At 39.1% G+C, this 19,957-nt stretch overlaps 1 protein-coding gene and 1 non-coding gene across 3 annotated transcripts in view; both read left to right on the top strand.

Annotated features, from left to right (window-relative positions):
* Positions 1–19,957, top strand: part of LOC124162938 (RNA cytidine acetyltransferase) — an 82,436-nt gene that overhangs the window by 17,709 nt on the left and 44,770 nt on the right. For both annotated transcript variants that reach the window (XM_046539695.1, XM_046539696.1), the window contains exons 7-12: positions 7,694–7,815; positions 8,652–8,788; positions 11,732–11,855; positions 13,807–14,163; positions 16,171–16,552; positions 17,277–17,421. In XM_046539695.1, coding sequence (XP_046395651.1) covers positions 7,694–7,815; positions 8,652–8,788; positions 11,732–11,855; positions 13,807–14,163; positions 16,171–16,552; positions 17,277–17,421 — 1,267 coding nt within the window. The remainder of the gene's footprint in view (positions 1–7,693; positions 7,816–8,651; positions 8,789–11,731; positions 11,856–13,806; positions 14,164–16,170; positions 16,553–17,276; positions 17,422–19,957) is intronic.
* Trnad-guc lies at positions 8,112–8,183 on the top strand. Its single transcript has one exon. It is a non-coding gene; the product is annotated as a tRNA-Asp (tRNA).

Below are 19,957 nucleotides of genomic sequence, written 5' to 3'. Positions count from 1 at the left end.
TTTGCGTGAAATTCATGCATATATGATATTTTAAGGTCAATGATTATTGTATTACCCACACTGGAAACTCACATGTATCCCATGAAAGTTGTCTGTCAGCCAAGATTTAGTGCTCTTAGAGATATTATTTTTCATCAACACCATATCAGGTTTACAAATAACTGTTTCATTTTCCTGGAGTCCCCCCTCCAGGATTTTTCCCGTACTTAGGTTATGCGATTTGGGATCAAATAGGACGAACATCCCTACATTTCCCGCCCGCTAGATGCCCACCAGGGCCGGCTAGATCGAAAATACGATTTTCACTCTTTTTTAACCCTTTCGAGACGGCAGAGTTTTAGTCTTAGCATGACTATACAAATAAAAAAATTGCTTATGATAGACCCCCAAATATCCATCTCCCAATCAGCCGAGACTTGTATGTACTTCATAACCTAGATCTTATTAACCCTCTCGAGAAGGTGGAGTTTTCGTCTTAGCATACTGCTGTACTGAGCCCCAAGAGACTCTTCTTTCTCGTGGTAAGGAGCATTTTTGGAGGGCATTCGTTAAGAAGAGTCTCGCTGAACCTTTTTCGACCCCTCCACGCTGGGACTTGGCATTATCTCGGACTCCGAGAGTAGTTGTGCTCCCTCCTTTCCGTGATTACGACCATACCTGCGCATTGGTTCGCGGTCAACTTATGTATATCTTATATGTATTTAGCAAATGGATAATTGTTGCTTGCACGTAAATTGCAGACTCTGAATTGAATTCCTCATTTTTTCTGAGCATTGTCAAATTTTAAAGGAAGCTCTAAGGCCAATGTTAATGCATTTAACCCTTATCCGGGCACCTCAAATTTCTAACGTAACCGGGCAAGCAGGGCCCAATGGACCCTCCTTGTTAATTTTTTCTTTTTGCTCAAGTGGGCCAACCTGCTAGCATAAATATCATTGTTTTTTGTCAAATAGTGCAAATTAATACAAAATCAATGATTTCAAAATATTTTTTAATGTTCATAAATGAAAATTTTTGCATGTTAATTAGTAACAAAAATTTGGAATCTAAAAAAATTATGATTCATCCTTCATGTAATTGATCCCTGGTGGAAATAATTTAAATTTAGAATTAATTAACATAAGGGATAATTAAATATTGTTTACTTATGAAACGAGACACTGTAGAACATCAAAACCTATTGTTTGAGGGAAAAAACAAAATTTTATCAACGAGTCCAGGATAGGCTACCCCTCAAAGCTTTTTTCACTTTTGATTTAAACGTTTTACCTCACTATGTTCATTGCGTACCGATTGCTCACAGTTGTTACACATTTGTTTTTCTTCATATTGTTTCTATTATGGGCATATCTATTATCTCATTTTTTGTCATACTATAATTTGATGAATGTCTTGGCTCAGAAATTCCTTCATCAAAAAGTCCTTAGCCTGTGTTCCCAGACAAACCCAAGTTGGATCTTCTTTCAATGTGGACCTTAACCAGAATATTGGAGGAACTTTGAATTAATAGTCTTCTTGAAAAATGTTTACCAACATTTCAATTTAGATCAGTATTCATCCACACAACATACACTGCTACTCTACTCACATGCAAGTCACTCATGAAAAACGCGAAAGGCCAACTATTTGTGCGTCTTTTACTCATGTGCGTATTTATCAACTGGTCAAGGAAATCGACTTCACCTTTGGTGCAGTTGTAGTAACTGATAATTTCAGGTTTAGCAATGACATCTTCAATAATTTCATTATGATGCATGAATCATTGAAGAACTACCAGCCAACTTTTCATCTTGGGCACAAACATACCATTTTTGGTGAAACCAAACAATGAAGAAACGACTTTACCACTTTTATTGGCTTGAAATTTTCCTGGAATAAATCGCTAATACTTTCCCATAGTTCCATTATAACTCAGAAGGCTCTATGCAAACTTTATAACAGGGAAATGTTTGTCACTCGTTTCATTTCTGCTCTTATTTTGGTATGGTTCAGTGAGGTGCTGTACAACTCTTCAATCCAAACCAGGCATTGCTCTTCATTGGAACTCTCCTCTTCGATTGGCTGGTCATCCAAATCATCGTCACTAGTTCAGCAGTTTTTGTGTGCCATCTTGAGACAAAACTTTTGTCTAGCCATGATCTAATAATTATAAAAAAAATATGTTTTTTCATAGAATTTCTCTAAAAATACGAATTACTTCCTCAGTACTCATCTATCAGAACTTACATGGGCATATGATGTCTTCGTGAAGGAAACTTGTAAATACTTGCCATCACTCCGATGACTGTGTTACTTTTACCCAAAAGAATTGCATATTTAGGCGGTAGTTCCGTATAGAAGCCCATATTTTTGGAATCAGTTATGTGCAAAATCTTATATGCCTTCATCTACGTTGCCCAGTAGCACTTTGCTAGCACTCTACTCATTTTTCATACATGCCGTCGTTTATATGGGAAACAAGGATGGAGGATGTAGAGGTGAAAGATGGTGGAAAGATGGGAGGGGAGTACAGGAGAAGGAGAAAACAGGGAAGGATAGACTGTCATCAATGCGTTAGGGTTTGGAATACAGGTGGAGGATTTTTAGGAGACTGATAATGAACAGGAGCGTTCAAATTCGAAGCGATACCATCTGCATGCTTTCTGTATGACAGGATATATCCTTTCCTTTATCCCTTGAATGGACGCCACAAATAAATTCCGAGGAGCAGTGTTTTTTTTGGAAACAACTGGATCGTTTTAGTGATCATTCTATAGGGGTTTCCCGGTGACTCAATCCAACTGAAGGAATATTTCTCTTAGCATATGCCCTTCAGCGACCGCCACGGTACAATAGCAATAAGCGAAAGAATGAAAAAAACTGTCTCCATCCTTCATTTATGGATAGAGATAATGATGTTTGTTGCGTATTGTTCATTCCCCTCCCATCTCACTCTCCTTTACCAGGATTTTCCAACCGTAATGCACCAGTGACTCTCCAGCCTACTCTATATTCCCTTTTCACCTTCCCCTATATCTGCCCCTATCTTACCACCCATGCTACCTAGAATAACATTCTGCGTACATAATCTAGTTTTTTTATTTTCACTTATTACATTTTCCTGCCTTGATAGCAAAAATAAACTTCGTGATTGAAGCTAACACAAACTGGATATATATGCTCGTAAGTATCCAAGTGCAGCGTGTTGCATAACTGGTGAATACTCACCTCCTGCCATACGCCACTGAGTTAGGGGTTATTTAGATGTATATGTAAACATTTCCAAATAATACTTGAAAAATGACAACATAATACCGTTTATATTAACCATATAATGATGTACAACTGATCGCGTATGTGAAGGGTCCATCAGACCCAGCTTGCCCGGTTACGTTAGGAAAAGTTTAAATTTACCATTAACAAAAAAGAAATATTTTTTAAAATTTAAATATATATTTTTCTTATTCCATTTATCCGTATGAACAAAGTCACAGAAGTTTACAGCACTGGGATATTTTGTTCTCATGTTATAACCTGAAATAAAGGCTGTAGGGTCCGTTGGACCCTCCTTGCCCGGATAAGGGTTAATGCAGCAACAATTTCCATGTTGATGTCTATACATAACTCGAGATATAAGTTGATATTTATCGTAGAGTTTCATTTAAAAATTGTAAACGCCTCTCAAAAGACCAAGAATTCAATTCTTAGTTCATTTTTCTTGAGAAATGAGCAAACATATTTTTCGAAACCTAACTAGATAAACAATTGTATGACCGCTGTCCCTTCCTGCTAAGAGGGGTTATAAAAGACGAGGGGTCCGGGTACCTGCTCCCGGATTCCAAGAGTAAACCCTAAACCCCGCAGGGTTGGGTCCCGAGACAAAGACGACGTAAACCGGCGACAGTCCTAAAAGGGGGAGAGCTAGAAAACGTGTACGGGTTTCGTTCTCCTTGCTAGGAAAATCTCACACGTAAATAGATGGCCGTCGTCTCCCGGGTCAGGAAACGTCCACACGTGTATATACAGTGAGTCCTCGTTCTACGTCACCCCGTTTAACGTCATTTCGCGATAACGTCACGAAAATTTTGAGACCGTCATTCGTTTATCGCACCTTTGCTTCGCGATAACGTCAGGTCTGATCAGGTCTTTTAAATTTCGCGCGAGAAAAAATGCGAAGCGGCAGGCGTTGCAGGTTGTTCGTTTTGTGGGCGGTAATACAGTCAGTCTAAACAAAGTGTAAAACGGTGTGTTTATTGTCAATTTCGATTACGTTTGTAGCAAATTTTCTGCAAAATGAATTCTTAGGTAGGTGCGCAAATGTTAAGTGCGTAAATGTCAAGTAAAGTTTTAGCAAATTTTACTTGACATAACGGTTTTCTGGAACCTGAAAAGTGATTTCTAGGAATTTTTCCGTGTAGAACTCGGAGTATTTGTCGTCACTTTTTCGCCGTGTTCTCAATAATCTTGGTTCCTGTAACTGCGACGATGTTTCAGCGATGATGATGCCCAGGTGACCACCATAGCGAAGCCGAAAAAACAAACGCGGGAAGATACAAAAATGGAGAAGACTGTACGTCGCTGCTGGTATTGCCGTCAATGAAGACAGGGACTCGTGTTTATGCCATAGTTTGGCATTCCCATCGTAAGAAATGGCCCAAATATGATACGCTAAAATTTTTTCGCGTAGGAATTGTGAGGTCTAGGAGCCGATATTCACTTTTTACATTGTTTCTTATGGGATATTGTGCTTCGATGAACGTCATTTCGTTTATCGTCACATTTTTCAGGAACGGTAAGTGACGTTAAACGAGGACTCACTGTACGTGTATAGTAGGGAAAAGGTTAAATATCACGGTCAAGAATACATATTTTTTAAAGCGGTTTGCAGCATTTGAAACCTTATTTAATGGAGCAGATTTCCAATTGTTTTCAAGAACTTTGATCGGGACAAGAAGATATGGTGTTGATTTGAAAATTTCTAATGCATGTTTTCATAAAATATGCTTGAGAGGGCCAAAAAAAAAAAAAACATTATCTGGAGGTGTTTTTTAATACCTTTCGGCTGGTGTATTGAAAATGTATCTTTTAGGTGGTGGAACATCGCAAAAAATGCGATTAAAAATATGCAATGTTGGCCATTTGGCTCTATGCTCTGGCACTCCATAACTCCAACATTTATTATAGTATTCTACTGATTAAGGTGCCCACCACAGGGACAGAATTGTATGGATACTGGTGCCGAAAATGGCTTCTCGGCCCTTGAAAATGCCCGAGTACGTTAAAAAGAATTTCCCGGCCTCCAACCCCCCAAAAGTTAATTTACAATTATTTTTTAATTTTTTTTAATAATTGTTATTGCTTTTGATGTTGGAAATAATATTTAATAAAGTTAAAGAGTTTTTAATGAACTGAATTAACAATATACACGATAGAACTGAATATTGGATGAAAATGAGGCGTTTTATTTCAAAATACATTTTAGGGGTCAAATGACTACTGGCCATCCTTCTAGGTAGTGCAGAACTCCCGTCCTCCTAGTGTTAAGTAATCTTTATTGCTAGTTTCATCAAATTTTTGTGAGTGTGGCACTGACACAGGATAAGTAAGTATGAAGTTATTGCTTTTGGTTTTCTTTCCCATTATTCCAATATTTTCGGCTGCATCCTTCTGAAGTAAAATTATTTATGAGATAAAAAGGCACAAATTTCAGGCTTAGCTGTGATTGCTTTGTGAATCAGCTATTTGGTTCCATGGTTTTCAATTCCTTTTGCAATCTTGGCTTTTTTATGTGTCCTAATTTGTTAACAGCAGAATAATGTGGGACAGGCGAAAATGCAGTAAAACTTGTGCTTATGTCAAACCAAATGAAACATCTTATTGTTTACACAAGTTTGTAGCCTTATGAATACTACAGGAATAATGCAACATGCCCTTTTCTGAAAACTTTTGTCGCCAAGAAAAGTTACTGCTGGCCAATATTTAACTAATGGCCAATTGAAGTTATGGAATTAAAGTTTCGAAATCATATTTATGAAATCACTATCTAGTCACCAGAAGTAGCATGGAGACAATAAAAAGTGCATACTTTCCTAAGCCTAGTCTAGGGTAATCCAGGTGAACTTGTACACATTATGGAGTTCATCTGATCAGTGCGGTCTGCATCTTTTCCTGCAAACTTATAGGTAAAATGTTCATGGTGAAACTAAACCCAGTACTATTCTCAAACTTTTTATCATTAGTTGTCAATTAGTTTCAACATTTATATCGTCATTATCAAGACTAACTGATTTAAAACTCGTGTTGATGATCACGAAAGAAGAAAAACTCCAGTTTGAAAGACTCCAATCCCATTTTTCTAAGCACCTGACCGAATCCAGCCACAAATGTGATTTAATATTAAACTTTTACATGTACATGACAAAAGTGTAGAACTGGATATTTTAGAAATCACCAAATGCACTCTTGCACATAACACCAAAATTTTAAATGATAAGACTGTATTCAAATGTTCTAATTTTTTATCCACTGTTTTAAAATCTGATTTCTTCCTTGACAATCCTCCTCCTCTCCCCCCATTAACCTCGTTACCACCTGACCTTCTATCAGCCTCTCTCTTACCCCCCCTCCCCCCCAGCTTTTATACTTAGTGTTTTTTACCCTCCATTCAACCAACAATGCCCGACCCCCTCCTTCCCTCACACTACTGCTGGGTATATAAGGCTGGACGTTGTACGCTATTGCCCTGTTAGTCTTGATAATGACAGTGTAGACGTCGAAACTAGTTGACAGCTAACAATAAAAAGTTTATGGTATAGTACTGGGTTTTGTTTCACCATGAACATTTCATCGTTCCACCAAGTAACACCCAAATCAGTTTATTTTATATGTAAAACAAAATAATTTATGATGCTGATTCTTCAAACGACAGTTTTTTTGTTGAATGCTATCTGGTAGCAAACTTGGATGGCCGTAATTCAGATTATGCAACCCACATTGCAAGATGATAATTTTGCATGCAATTGTAAGACTTTTCTGCTGGAGTCGTGGGGGAATACCTTGTCTTAAATTCTCGCAAATGTGGTACTTTGTCGCCAGACCAACTTCCTTATAAGCAGAACTCCTTTCGGTAAAGCATAAAATAATTAAATGCAAGATTTTTCACATATTGTAAAGGCCTTTTTTGATGGATAATGGCTTTCACTTCATTAAAAGCAGGACTTTGGTAAAAGAGGGCACATTATGAGTGGGCTGCACTCTTGTCCGTTAAACTTGTTTCTCACCCAGAAAGATGGAGTCCTCTGTACTCTTAATTTGTTGGAGCTTTGATTATCCCTATCCCACTATGGCCATCTTCCATCTTGGCAGTGTGCCCTCTAACAACTGTAACTGGCCACACTTAAGAATTGAGTTTTGAAAGTGTGAACATTTTTTTCTTATACTGTTCAACTTGTTCAATTCTTACTACTGTTGCCTGCTGCTACATCTTTGATTCTTTCTCCAAGATCGCATTTATTACCTACTGATTTTTTTTTGTCATTGACTATATGCAGCTATTTTACCTTATGTGAATTTTTTGGCTTTAAAATATATTTGCTCATTTGGACTTATTTGTTAGCTTCTCTCATTGTATGCTATGAATTTCAATCCAAGTCCTGCAAAACAGCTTGAACCAGTCATCATGTATCCTATTGCCTTATCCATTTTTTTCTTCTAGGTTTTGATGCCCTTGAATATCAAGAACATATTGACTATGATTTGTTGCAGTCCACAAATCCAGACTTCAACAAAGCTATAGTTAGAGTAAATATTTTCCATGACCACCGTCAGACCATACAGGTAATCATATATTTATGGCTTTATCTGTTTAGTGTTGTGGTGAAGGTCATAGTGAGTGATAGATATGAGGAAATTTACTGTGGAAGAGGGGTGGATGGAAAGCCTCTCATTATTACCCTTTGTCATCCTTAGCATTGTCAAAAACATTTTTGAAGTGAAAATTTCTTTAGCGGCGTTAAGCACTTTTGCGGGATGGGGAAAAAGCATAGAATTCGCGTGAGCGTCACCGACCCGACATCGTGATCGCTACAGCGAGATATACATTTCCATCTTAAAATTCGTCTCTTAGTGTCACATCCTCGGTAGTATAGTGGTCAGTATCCCCGCCTGTCACGCGGGAGACCGGGGTTCGATTCTCCGCCGGGGAGGATTTTTTTCTCAATCTCATATAATTTAAAAAATTTACAATGGACATTTCAACTACGCAGGCTGACTAGGTATAGTAAATAAACTTTGTTAATATATAGACTGTTAAAGTCTTTTTGTCTTAAAAATATTAAAATTGAAAATAAAAATCTATAGTGTGTACTGTATAAGTTCATTAAATATAAAGAGCTTGCGCATGAACGTGCAGAAGAGTGTACACGCTATAAAAATACAGGTCAGTACAATTTAAGGCAGTTTCTTAACAGTTTGCTGAAAAAAATAATTTCAATTTTTGTTGAAAAATGAGTATTATTGGAAAAATTAGTTCTTTAATAATATTAAATCTATATAAAAAATAAATAATAATTATTCCAGTTTTCACTTCTGTCGGCCAGTCCCACAACTGCACCGTTTTTTTTTTTTTTTAGGTAATGTAGGCATTGCATAATTATCATGTTTGATTTTTGCAGTACATTCACCCGAGTGATGCGAATCGGCTGGCTCAGGCGGAATTGGTGGTGGTGGACGAAGCGGCCGCAATCCCTCTCCCATTGGTCAAATCTCTCTTTGGTCCCCACCTTCTCTTCCTCGCTTCCACCATTGATGGGTGCGTTGAATGTTTTTTTTTTTTTTTTCTATCTCAGTATTTCCTGTGTGCCCAATATTTTTGCTTTACATTGTGGATTCCTCATTTGCACGTAATGCAGTGATGTAAACAGTTGGTTTGAGATCGGAGGCTTTTGGGAGCAGGTGTGCATTGTACTTTCAGGGTTCCCACTCAACCGTGAAAACCTTTAAACCATGAGTAAGTCGTGAATTTCACCTACCGTGAAAAAACCTGGAAAAAGCCGTGAATTTCATCATAAAACCTTAAAAATATCTCAATCTTGATGATAATACTACAATTGACTGATCAAATTCGATATGTTAATCATGTTTCAAGGTCAGGCACGCGCAGACTCTGTCTACGCATTTATCTACACACAAATATTCGAAGTGTAGTACTTGTTCCGTACTATATGATGACACATTGACCGATATTTTCCATTTTAATGGTGGAAGTCTGTTATTTTGTCTAAGCGTTTCAATTTCAGTGATAGCTTGGGATGGACTTGTATTCGAAAAAGGATGAACGAAATAACTTGCATTTCTAATGGACCCAGAATACACCATTTACGAAAACTATCTGGTTTGTAACTCGAAGTTCGGTTCCCACACAAAATGAGGGCACATGCATACTTCGAAATATGAGTTTGCCATTGGAATTTTACTTAAGGAAACATTTCTACGGCAAATAGGCTTTCAATTTATGGTAATAGCTCTCAATAGACTGCGCTCACCTCGTTTGAGTTTATGTGAATAATAAAATGAAAGTGAAAATGTCTTTAAGCAGGTATTTATTTTGTCTTTATATGTTTCAAACCAAGTGCATTATAATTATATGAAAATGATTTTTTGATTTATTAAATTCTATAAACAGTTTTATTAAAATATTTTCTGCGATCTCAGAAAGATTGGGTGAGGGAAATTAATTGGTTACTGTGCGGTAATAACAACGTGTGCAAAAACAATCACTTGGCGAGAAATTAAAAAAGGACTTCCGGTGTTCAGACAGAAGAGGTCCTTAGGGTATTCGCATATTAAAGGAGGCCATGCATCGGTTGGGCCTTTAGTCGGCCCCGAATTTTGCAAACGATAGGTGACGTCATAACAGATATCACTTTTCATTGCTGCGTTTACATTCACGGCGTCTGTCACGTACGTTAATTTTTAGTTAATATACGGCCGGTGATTGTCTTATTGTTGGCTTATTAACGGACCATGATTATGACGACATTGAGACCGTGAAAACCTGAAAAACCGTGAAAACCTGGGAAAAAACCCATGGTAGAGTGGGAACCCTGACTTTGTCACGTAAGCTTTTGCAGCCATTGCAGGCCGTCGTTAGTCGATGAATGAAATTCGGAAGTTGTTTGTCATTAATATACTCGTGGACTCTCCTCACTCCAACCGGGTGGAGGGGTGATGCTGACGTCAGAAGCCCTGTCCTTGAGAGCGAAGCGAACTCTCCTCCATTGTGGTGTAGCGGACAGGTTAATCATAGTTGAAAACATACTGGAAACATCAAGGCTTTTGTTTCCTTCAACATATTCTCTTCACAGTCTGGCTGAGTTTAACTCCGTCCACTCGGTTAAAATTTTGGGGGCATTTCTTAATTTCAATTGCCTGGCGAGTTAGTCGTCGGTGATAAAAACCTCTCTTTGGCTAATACCTGCATTTTGTTTATTAAAATATTATATCCTTCTTCAGAATATGCATGCTCAGCTACGGCCAGCTTCTCCATGTCTTGATGTAATAGGCCCATTTATGTTCTTTTAATAGGGAAGTTACCCTGTCTGCCCGACGTGAGATTTCCCACAAAAGTAGAGAATTTTGTAAATGCCTTTTCGTGTTCAAGTTGGTCCTTGGCTGAAGGAAACAGGTCTCTCATCTTCATCAACGCCCTGTGTTGCCTCACGATTCCTGCTTTCCTCAGCACACAAGAAATTCTGTCTGAAGTTCCCAAAACATATGTCATGGTAGCGTAGGCGACTGGCTCTATGTTTTCCCCTCTCTCTGCACCATCCTGTGCCGTGCATTTCTTAGGAATTCTTGAATGGCGATGGATAAAATATTCGGAATTGCCATTACGTCTGAATGCTTCTTTCACATGGTCCTCTTTATCCCTCGGAACGCATTCGTTGGAAACCACTCTGGCCCTATAATGGATTATTTTTGATGGATACCTTCTAATGTGCGTGGTGGTGGGAATCGGCGTACAGGTAACGGCTTGCGTGGGTGTTGACTGAGTGTCTGAGGGATCTATCGATGCCTTTCTGCACCAGTGCATCGAAAAAGGATAATTGCCCATTCTTCTCTATCTCCATGATGAACTGGATAGATGGGTGTATGCTGTTGATATGAGCTGCCAACTCTTCCAGAATCTCTTTTCCATGCGGTCAGAGGACGAACGTGTCATCCACATGGAATTTTGCTAATTTTCTCTGGAAAACCGGATGAATTATACTTTGTGAATTTTTCTGCTTCGATTGACTGCACACCCTGCATGCTGCGTTTTGAATTGTTATCCGTTGTAATGTGGAAATATTATTGTATCTTGTGCAACTTGATTTCAAAATCCAGTTCATACCTGGTACATGTTAACCATAGTCCGACATTATTGATAGTGATATATATGATTCGAAATATATTTCAATTGACTTCTCTTTTTTATTACATCATTATAATTATTTGCTCACCATTGTTTTCTTAGAGTTAAAACCTGAGGAATGCATCATGTATGTTTCCTTGATTAAACAGATATTTTTGGCTTTAAATTTTACTTTATGCATTCAATACTATTCTATTGCATAATTATCAAGCAAAATTTAGGTGCATTTTTTAGATCATCTTTATTATATTTTTAGTAAGGAGGAATAAATAGGTGCCCATTTTGAACTTGTTTCATCATGGGTAATGCCTCACATATCTTTCTAATCTGTTTCCTCAGGTATGAAGGCACTGGTCGCTCCCTTACAGCAAAGTTGCTGAAGCAATTGAGGAACGAGTCTGTGGCCCCAAAATTGACAAAAGGAGCAATGACGACACCAAATGCTGGACGTGTGCTTTATGAGGTGAGTCTTTGATCGATAGGTGAACTGTTGAAAGAAAATTAATTCCCCAAGGCCGTACTCTTTGGTGGGCAGATGGGAGTGAGAAGTTATATTGCTAACACAGGGAGTAATGGACAAGGTAAGACACTAACAGATAATACAAACGCGAAACTCTCTCACGCACCTCGCGGATTTGCTCCAAGGAACAAATGTAGGACCCACGCATTCACTCACTCAGGTTTGTGGAGCCCTCGCTCACGACAGTGACCCACTCACACAACAGAAAAAGACAAAATTACAAGATAAAGAAAAACACGCTCATAATCACGCACCTCGTGGGTTTGCTCCAAATCCGCGAGGTGCATGAGTGAGTTTCGTGTTTGTATTATCTGTTAGTGTCTTACCTTGTCCATTACTCCCCATGTTAGCATTATAACTTCTCACTCCCCACTGCCCACCAAAGAGTACGGCCTTGGGGAATTAATTTTCTTTCAACTGTTTAACGGCCGTACTTCGTTCAATCACTTAGATAGGTGAACTTCTCAATAATTCGCAAGATCCATGTCAGCTGCACGGTTTTAAATAGACTCCATTCATTCTTCAGGGCATTGCTTTGATGCCCTTTTTGTGCATTCCATTGCAGTCGAATCTCTTTTACACAAAACTCCAGAGACCGAAATTTTGCAATTTTGTTAATCGGGAGTTTGTTCTCTGGAGAAGTGATTCGAACGTTGCATCGTCCCAGGGGCACGAAAATTTAAGCAAGCCTCCATGTGTTGTCTTCATTCTACTTTCGCATACTTCAAAACCATGGAAAAGCAATCCTGCGACTGCGATGTGAGTCTTGGGTAAGAGACCACATTTAGTAAGACTCAATTCGTATCATTCCATCACTTAGTGTGCTTTATAATCAGTTTTCACAAATCTATGCTGCATAGTGATGAGTGTGAAGCAATCCATTCATTCCAAATATGTATTTGAAATAGAGTTCAGGCACTGGCAAGGATAACACTGAAAAGTTATGAAATTGATGGATTTTACCATTATGAATGTAAATTTAGGTTAACTGCCTCAATTATAGCTTTATCCCTATGAGATTCAGATCGCATATTACAGCAGTGAAAATTCTGGATAATCTTCTATTTCAAGAAACAACGGGGAACTTCACATGTGTGAATAAACTCCGTTCTGACATTCTGTTGTTTGCCTGAGTACCATTGCAAGGGGTAGGCTTCATTGCTATCTGATGAAATTGTTATATTGTAACAATGAAAAGCAGATTGAAGATATAAAGGATTTTTAAAGAATTGTTGATTATGCCCTTTTACAATATTGTAAGTTGTCTCCGTTGACGGTGAATGCGTTTGGGGGAAGCGAAGCAGGGAACTCGTCCAAATGCTCACAAAACATCTTCATTCCAACCAATTTGCACACACGATCCCGCTGCCCAATAATGACTGACTGCACCACCCGCCATCAACCCCAACGTCCCTTGAGTCGCTGAGAGAGGTTGCTTGCCTTGCATCTTTGCCGATGATGACACAACCGTGCTGATGGCTGCATTTAGGACAGAAGTTCATTTCGAGGCAGCTCTCGACTTTCCCGCTGCTCTTTAATGAAATGCTGCTCTTACAATGTGATATTTGAAGTTGTGAATGAAAAATGAAATAATCTCATGCAAGACTGGCCATGACCTTGAAGATGACAAACTGAATATTGTGTTTGGTCATAAAACTAAAATCCTGGCCACCTCTCTGTGCTGGTTCAGAAGAACCAACTTTATGCGATCGGTCGTTGGTACCCTCCTAAGGGCCAAGAACCGGCAGTACCAAGATTGGGTACCAGAACCAACCCATCTCTAGTTTTTAGGAATCATTGGAATCTGAATAAGTCAAAATTATCTTAATGTGGCTCTGGCCCAGTGTATGAGGTGTACTTGCATTAATGCAACATATATCTTGTATTTTCTCAGGTGGAACTAACGGAATCGATTCGATATCGCCCTGGTGATGCTGTTGAGACGTGGCTTGGCAACTTGCTTTGCTTAGGTGCTGAATATATTCCCAAAGGACTTGCCATGAGTTCCTCTTGCCCACCACCAGAACTCTGCGAATTATATCACGTGAACCGAGACACGCTATTTTGTCACCATGCCGCCTCCGAGGCATTCCTTCATAGACTAGTGGAGCTGTTTGTAGCATCGCATTATCGGAACAGTCCTGATGATTTACTAATGATGTCAGATGCTCCTGCTCATCGAATATTTGTCCTCCTTGGACCAACTCGGAATGATAGCAAAGCCATCCCTGAAGTTCTGGCTGCTGTCCAGGTGAGTGAATACCAACATGAAATAAAAAATGAGTGTATGGGTCAAGTATTGGCAATACTCCATCTTCAATTGCATTTCTTGCTATTCTTGCAAAAAAGAATTAGCATAAAAAGTTCACAGAAGTTGCATCAGGCCAGAAAAATACTTGAAATCAATGTTTGGCGAGCTTACTTGGTGGAATCTTGACTTGATAGACATAAATTAAACTTTATTGTATTCCACAAATGGAATTAAGGATTCCCTGATTGAAACCCTTTTAAATCGCTCATGCCAAAAACAGGCCATTAAAGATTCCAATGCTCTCTCCCCGATCATAGGATCCACAACCAAGTGGGTAAAGCTACCCTTCTTCTCTAAATTGTCTCATAAAATCAGCAAATATGTCCCTAATAATAATTTCAAAGTGTATTTTTAATTGGGAATATAAGTGGCTTTTAAATCTTCTTTTTTTTCACTTTTTGGTCTTGAATATGCTGCGGGCATAGGTTTATCAACTTGTAAGCAATTTCTGGGAATGTATCTTGCTCGTATGTTGAACAATTGCTGCATGTGTTCATTATTCAATCGTGAGACCGCTTTCATAGGAACAGATTTTGCACCGGCTGCCATTCACAGCACATGGCATTGGTGAAAGTCATCTCATCTGAAAACCACCTGAATTTCACATGGACGACGGCCGGCAATAAGTCATTCATCTGAAAGCAGTCTCAATGTAGCATTGAGTGTATTTCACTTAATGCACAGGATTGTGAAAACCCTGTTCAAATTGGCAATAGAGGAGCCATTTCGCCCTCAATATGGGCTCGTGTGTAAAGTTTTATATCATCAGTGATATCCTTACTACATCTCCCCACCTAGTCGTTGACAACCGCAGTATTTTCCCCGACCTTTCCCGTTCCGAAATGTAACGTTGTCTCTAAAATGAAACTGATCACTTCCGAAAGTTGATAATAAATGTGGACTGTATATTGTTTAAATCAAAGTCGAGCCGGGCCGGTAGCATACCACTCACCACTGCTGTTGTTCCCGTCGGGGGCGCGGCATGGCTCCTTCTCCTGGGGTTGCTCATACGCTTGCGAAGTTCACTGGACGACTGCCTATTCACTCCCATTCTCGGAGTGACAAAACAAAACCAAAACGAAAACCCGACAATTCGTGGTATCGCCAACAGGTGGCGAGGCTCGACTTTTTCTGGTAAATTCACAACCAAACAGAAACTTTAAACTGAAAAATATTTCCTCCATCATTGATTGTCTTAATTTTCTTCATTCCTCATATATCCAACTGTTGATTTCAAATTTATTGTCACGAGGTCGCATATTTACCGGCAAGAATGTTGGAATTTGATCAATTTTTTATTGACTTGCAACATTTACTTGTTATGATTCAATCATGTGGGGTTTAAGTAGGAGTGTAAGAAATACCCCACGTGACCTTCCTCACATGTAAAACGACGAAGTATTGTTGATGCATTGTTTACGAGTAAGCACGTAGATAGGGAAATTGTGCCAGCCACAATATTTTTACTGAACTCCTACTTCTCTGTGATTCCTACTGTAAGCTTTTAGGCTTTCCCTCATAAGAGTTCACTATCATTTACGATTTTGCACTTTGATGCACCACACTCAGAAGCACTGATTTTTTTGCTGCTTTCGCCAGAATAACTAGTTTTGTTGACAAATTTTTTGCCTTAGTTCATATAAACGAATTCCATTTTCTCCTGAGGACCAAGCCCAATGTTCATGATTTCAAAACATTTCGTATTATCAAAACTTCTTATAATTGAATAGCGCCATGTATTTACCATAGGCTTTTCGCCAGGACCATGTTTTCGCTTCGTATCATGGAAAATTTTGCTGTATCCTGCTTTGCATAATCAAGAGTTTACTGTATTCATATATGAACTTGAGCACACGTAATTTTTGTGCCAACTGTAGTTTTTTGTTGTATCCCATAACTTCATGTGTGATTGTTTGAAAGTGTTGATGAGGGATATCCTTTTTTCAGATATGCTTGGAAGGTGGTGTTTCACGGGACTCTGTACAAAGTGGTTTATCTCGGGGTAGACGAGCGTGGGGTGACCTCATACCTTGGACAGTCGCTCAGCAGTACCAGGACGTTGACTTTCCCTCCCTGTGTGGTGCACGGGTGGTGCGGATTGCCACGCACCCAGATTACCAGGGCATGGGATATGGCAGCAGAGCCCTGTCCCTTCTGCGGTTGTACTACAGTGGAGGAGTGCCGTACTTGCCTCCAGAGATGGACAAAGAAGACCAAGTTGGACCAGAAGACGGGATTGAGGTGGATGAAGGCATCGAGAAAGGAAGCGATGAAGAGGAGGATGATGGAGCTAGTGAAGACAACGTGAAACTTTTGACAGAGAAATTGGGTTAGTCATTTGTGTGGAATGTGAGTTGATTCCATTTTTAGTGTGCATCATTGATGTTTAGAAACTTTGAAGGGCTACAAGTGTTCATGTTCTTTCTGATAGTATTACTCTTTACAAATAAACGCAAAGAATGAAGTGTCATGGGCGAGTCATATCTATAGCTTGGTCTTCGTATTTAGTTTTCAAAATAAGGATAGGTCTGTTTATTTGTAGAATTTGGCTCTCCGTCCTGAGTCTTGGTCCCAGTTTCTTTTTGATTGCATATTTTTCAAAGCTCACAATGATTTTTGTTATGTTATCATGAAAACAATTTAAAATAGCACATCAAGATATATTACTACTGTCGGCGTCAAAATTATGTGCCGCTGTACTTGCGCTGCAAATTTATATCTGGACTTCAGTGCATAATATATTAATGAATAGTTAATCATTTTAAAAGAAATTCTATTCTCAATTCTGATTTATTTTTTGTTTTATGAAAAATTCAAAACTCAAGACACGCATACGTGCAATAAATGACTCCGCGCACTATAAAATTAGCATTTTTGTCAACTTCATGAGCTTCTTCAGAAACAAAAAATTGGAACGTTATAATAACAACACCAAGGTTTTCTATAACACCGAAATCACATAGTTTTAAAACGAATTTTTGCAAAAGATAAATCCACTTTCACAAATCTCTAATTATGTGTTCTCTCCTTTCACTCCTAATGATTCATTTCAGCTCCAAGAAAATCCCTTCCTCCACTTCTACAGCAGCTGAGTGAGAGACAAGCAGAAGAACTGGATTACCTTGGTGTGTCATATGGGCTCACTTCACAGTTGCTAAGGTTCTGGAAACGTGCTTCTTTCGTTCCCGTTTACCTGAGGTGGGTACCTCCTGCATGACTACCAGATTTTACTTACAGTAATATTTCAAATTTTAAGCTTGGAAATATGTGTGCTATCGCTTAGGATTGCAGCTTTTGTCTAATCTTAGATGTATTCTGTAGGCATCCAGATCTGTATATTGAAGCCGTTCCATATTGGACGGGCTACAAAAAATGCACCCAAATGAGAGGCAAAATATGCATTATGCGTGAATCAACCGAGGACTTTTGTCATGGTCAGGTGTGTGTGTGTGTGAGTGCGCTTACTGGACCATTTTTCTCCCACCCTCCCCCCACTCTCTGGACGATTGTTCAAACCCCCTCCTCCCCAATATGAGACTTAGTGCGGGTGAATAAACCCGCAGATTCACTTTCCACCCCACTCCTTCACAACCGTTCTCCATCAGTGAAGGTTTTGCCAGGGTCAAATAGGGCTTATCCCAAATGGACATGTATTCCGCGATCTCCCACATGCTCCGAGGGAATCTTTTAGGTACTGCCATGATGCCTGAAAAAAGAATTTGGTTGATTGACAGCCGCCTGCGCATGTATGTCACTTGTGGTTTGCTGCAGCGGTCCAGATTTGGAGGAGATAAGAGGCGGAAGAGAGTCGGTCTGCACAGGAGAAAGAAAGAAAGAAATAGTTGGGAAACAGTAGAAGTTCCAAATTTCACATCCACATATCCGCATCCCTCTGGTCAGTGAGCTAGCCGAGGAAGTGGATGACCCAACCAGCAGAAGAGAAGACATATATTCGTCTCAACCCACTTTCGTGGCCATCAGCTCAACATGCCATCATCGGCATCGTATGCATCATCACCATTCTTCAAGTAACAATAAGTACCGTCCAAGTTCTCCCAGCAAAATTCCCTCCCCCTGATCCCCCCAGAAGAAATTTCCCAAAGAGTCAGTGCCAGTGATGTCTCACCATCACACTAATCGCCCCTGCTTCTCCCCCAAAATTTCCTGCCGAGAAAGCTTTTCATTGTGACTGAAATACCCTGCCACGAAAATGGTGTAGACTCGTGAAGCTGCACATAATTTCCCCAAAAAATCCTGGTAAAGTTAATTGTATTTCATTTTAAAACTTCAGTACTCCATTTGATACCTCGGCCTTCTGCTGCAGTATTCTTATTTTCATTTACTTTTGTTGGACCCAATATTTGTTTTGGATTAGGGATAGGATTAGATTTAGATATACAGTGAAACCTCTTTACATCGTAATGGAGGGGACCAAAATTTGGGCAATTTGATGTATGTAGGTTACTATAGAGAGGTTTTAGTGGTAGGCACCATTTTTTCATATCCCTGGGAAATGAATGGTGCTACTGTCTTTTAAGCCATTATATTTATGTGTTTAAACACACATGCATGCATCAGTGAACATATATTTATTATTTAATATTTACAGAAAGCGAACGCTATCGCATGATTTTTACCATGATTCGAGAGAAAGTGATTTGATCTTTCTCAATTCAACAGTCACTATAAATGATTGGGATAGTTGGATACCTTTTTTCTTATCTACTTTCAGGTATGCTCTCATATTGAACAAAATAGCCACAACTAATGATTAACGTGAAAATTACAGCATATTAAAGGTACCATATAAGAAAAAAGAAGAGTGAAACATTTATTGCTGAAAATGTCATTCCATGTACGTAATCACAGCTGCATTAATGATCTCTTGTTGTCTCGGTACGTTTTGCAGACCATAGGGCTGATATGATGTATGGAGGTTTATGATGTAAAGAGGTTCACTACATAGAGGTTTTACTGTATTATTGTTTGAGAGTGTCAATTTGATACTAGAGATGGTTGGATAGGATACCTCGAATCCAAATATCCGCAGATATTGCCCATCATTGGATACTTCGGATTCAAATTTGCCAAAAACATCTTATCTGGATCCGATGTCTTCAGCAAATTAATGCTTTTGTGAATGCAGCATCCCATACGGGAGAGTGGAAAGAGTTACGATCCTCTCTTTGCATGTGCCAATACACTGCAATGCTTATCCTACTCCGAACCATTTTCTTTAAAACCTCTTGCAGGGATTGTGTTACAGAAATTCAGCCGTGGAATATTTTAAGACAAAATACAACAGGGATGTAATATGAATCTTCCCAAGAGATTGAACCATCACCTTGGGAATCTCAGCATCATAGGATAATAACCACATCAAAAGTAACTACGTCGCAGATTTCAGAAAACCATCTTAGACCCTCCATCAGCCCATGCCTCTGATGTATTTTTTTTTTCCAAGACCACACATGCCATAAATCATTAGCTTCGAAGGAAAATATTAAGTTACTCGAGAACAATCGAAGCATGTTTCATCCCTACCCCATCTCACCAACTGACCTATTACGGCCTACCTGCTTTAATTCTCTGTTTCTGGAGGACAAATGCTGGACAAGTGACATCCTGGGCTGGAAGAAGTCTTGATAGCTTTGGAATATTGGGTGACATGCACAAGATTTAAATAGGAATGAGACCAATAGCGATGCATTTCTGATGATATTTGGGTTTTTTA

Source organism: Ischnura elegans, chromosome 7 (assembly GCF_921293095.1).
Source record: "Ischnura elegans chromosome 7, ioIscEleg1.1, whole genome shotgun sequence".
NCBI lineage: Eukaryota > Metazoa > Arthropoda > Insecta > Odonata > Coenagrionidae > Ischnura > Ischnura elegans.
Note: the sequence above shows the minus strand (reverse complement) of the source record. Positions and strands in the feature narration are given on the sequence as shown.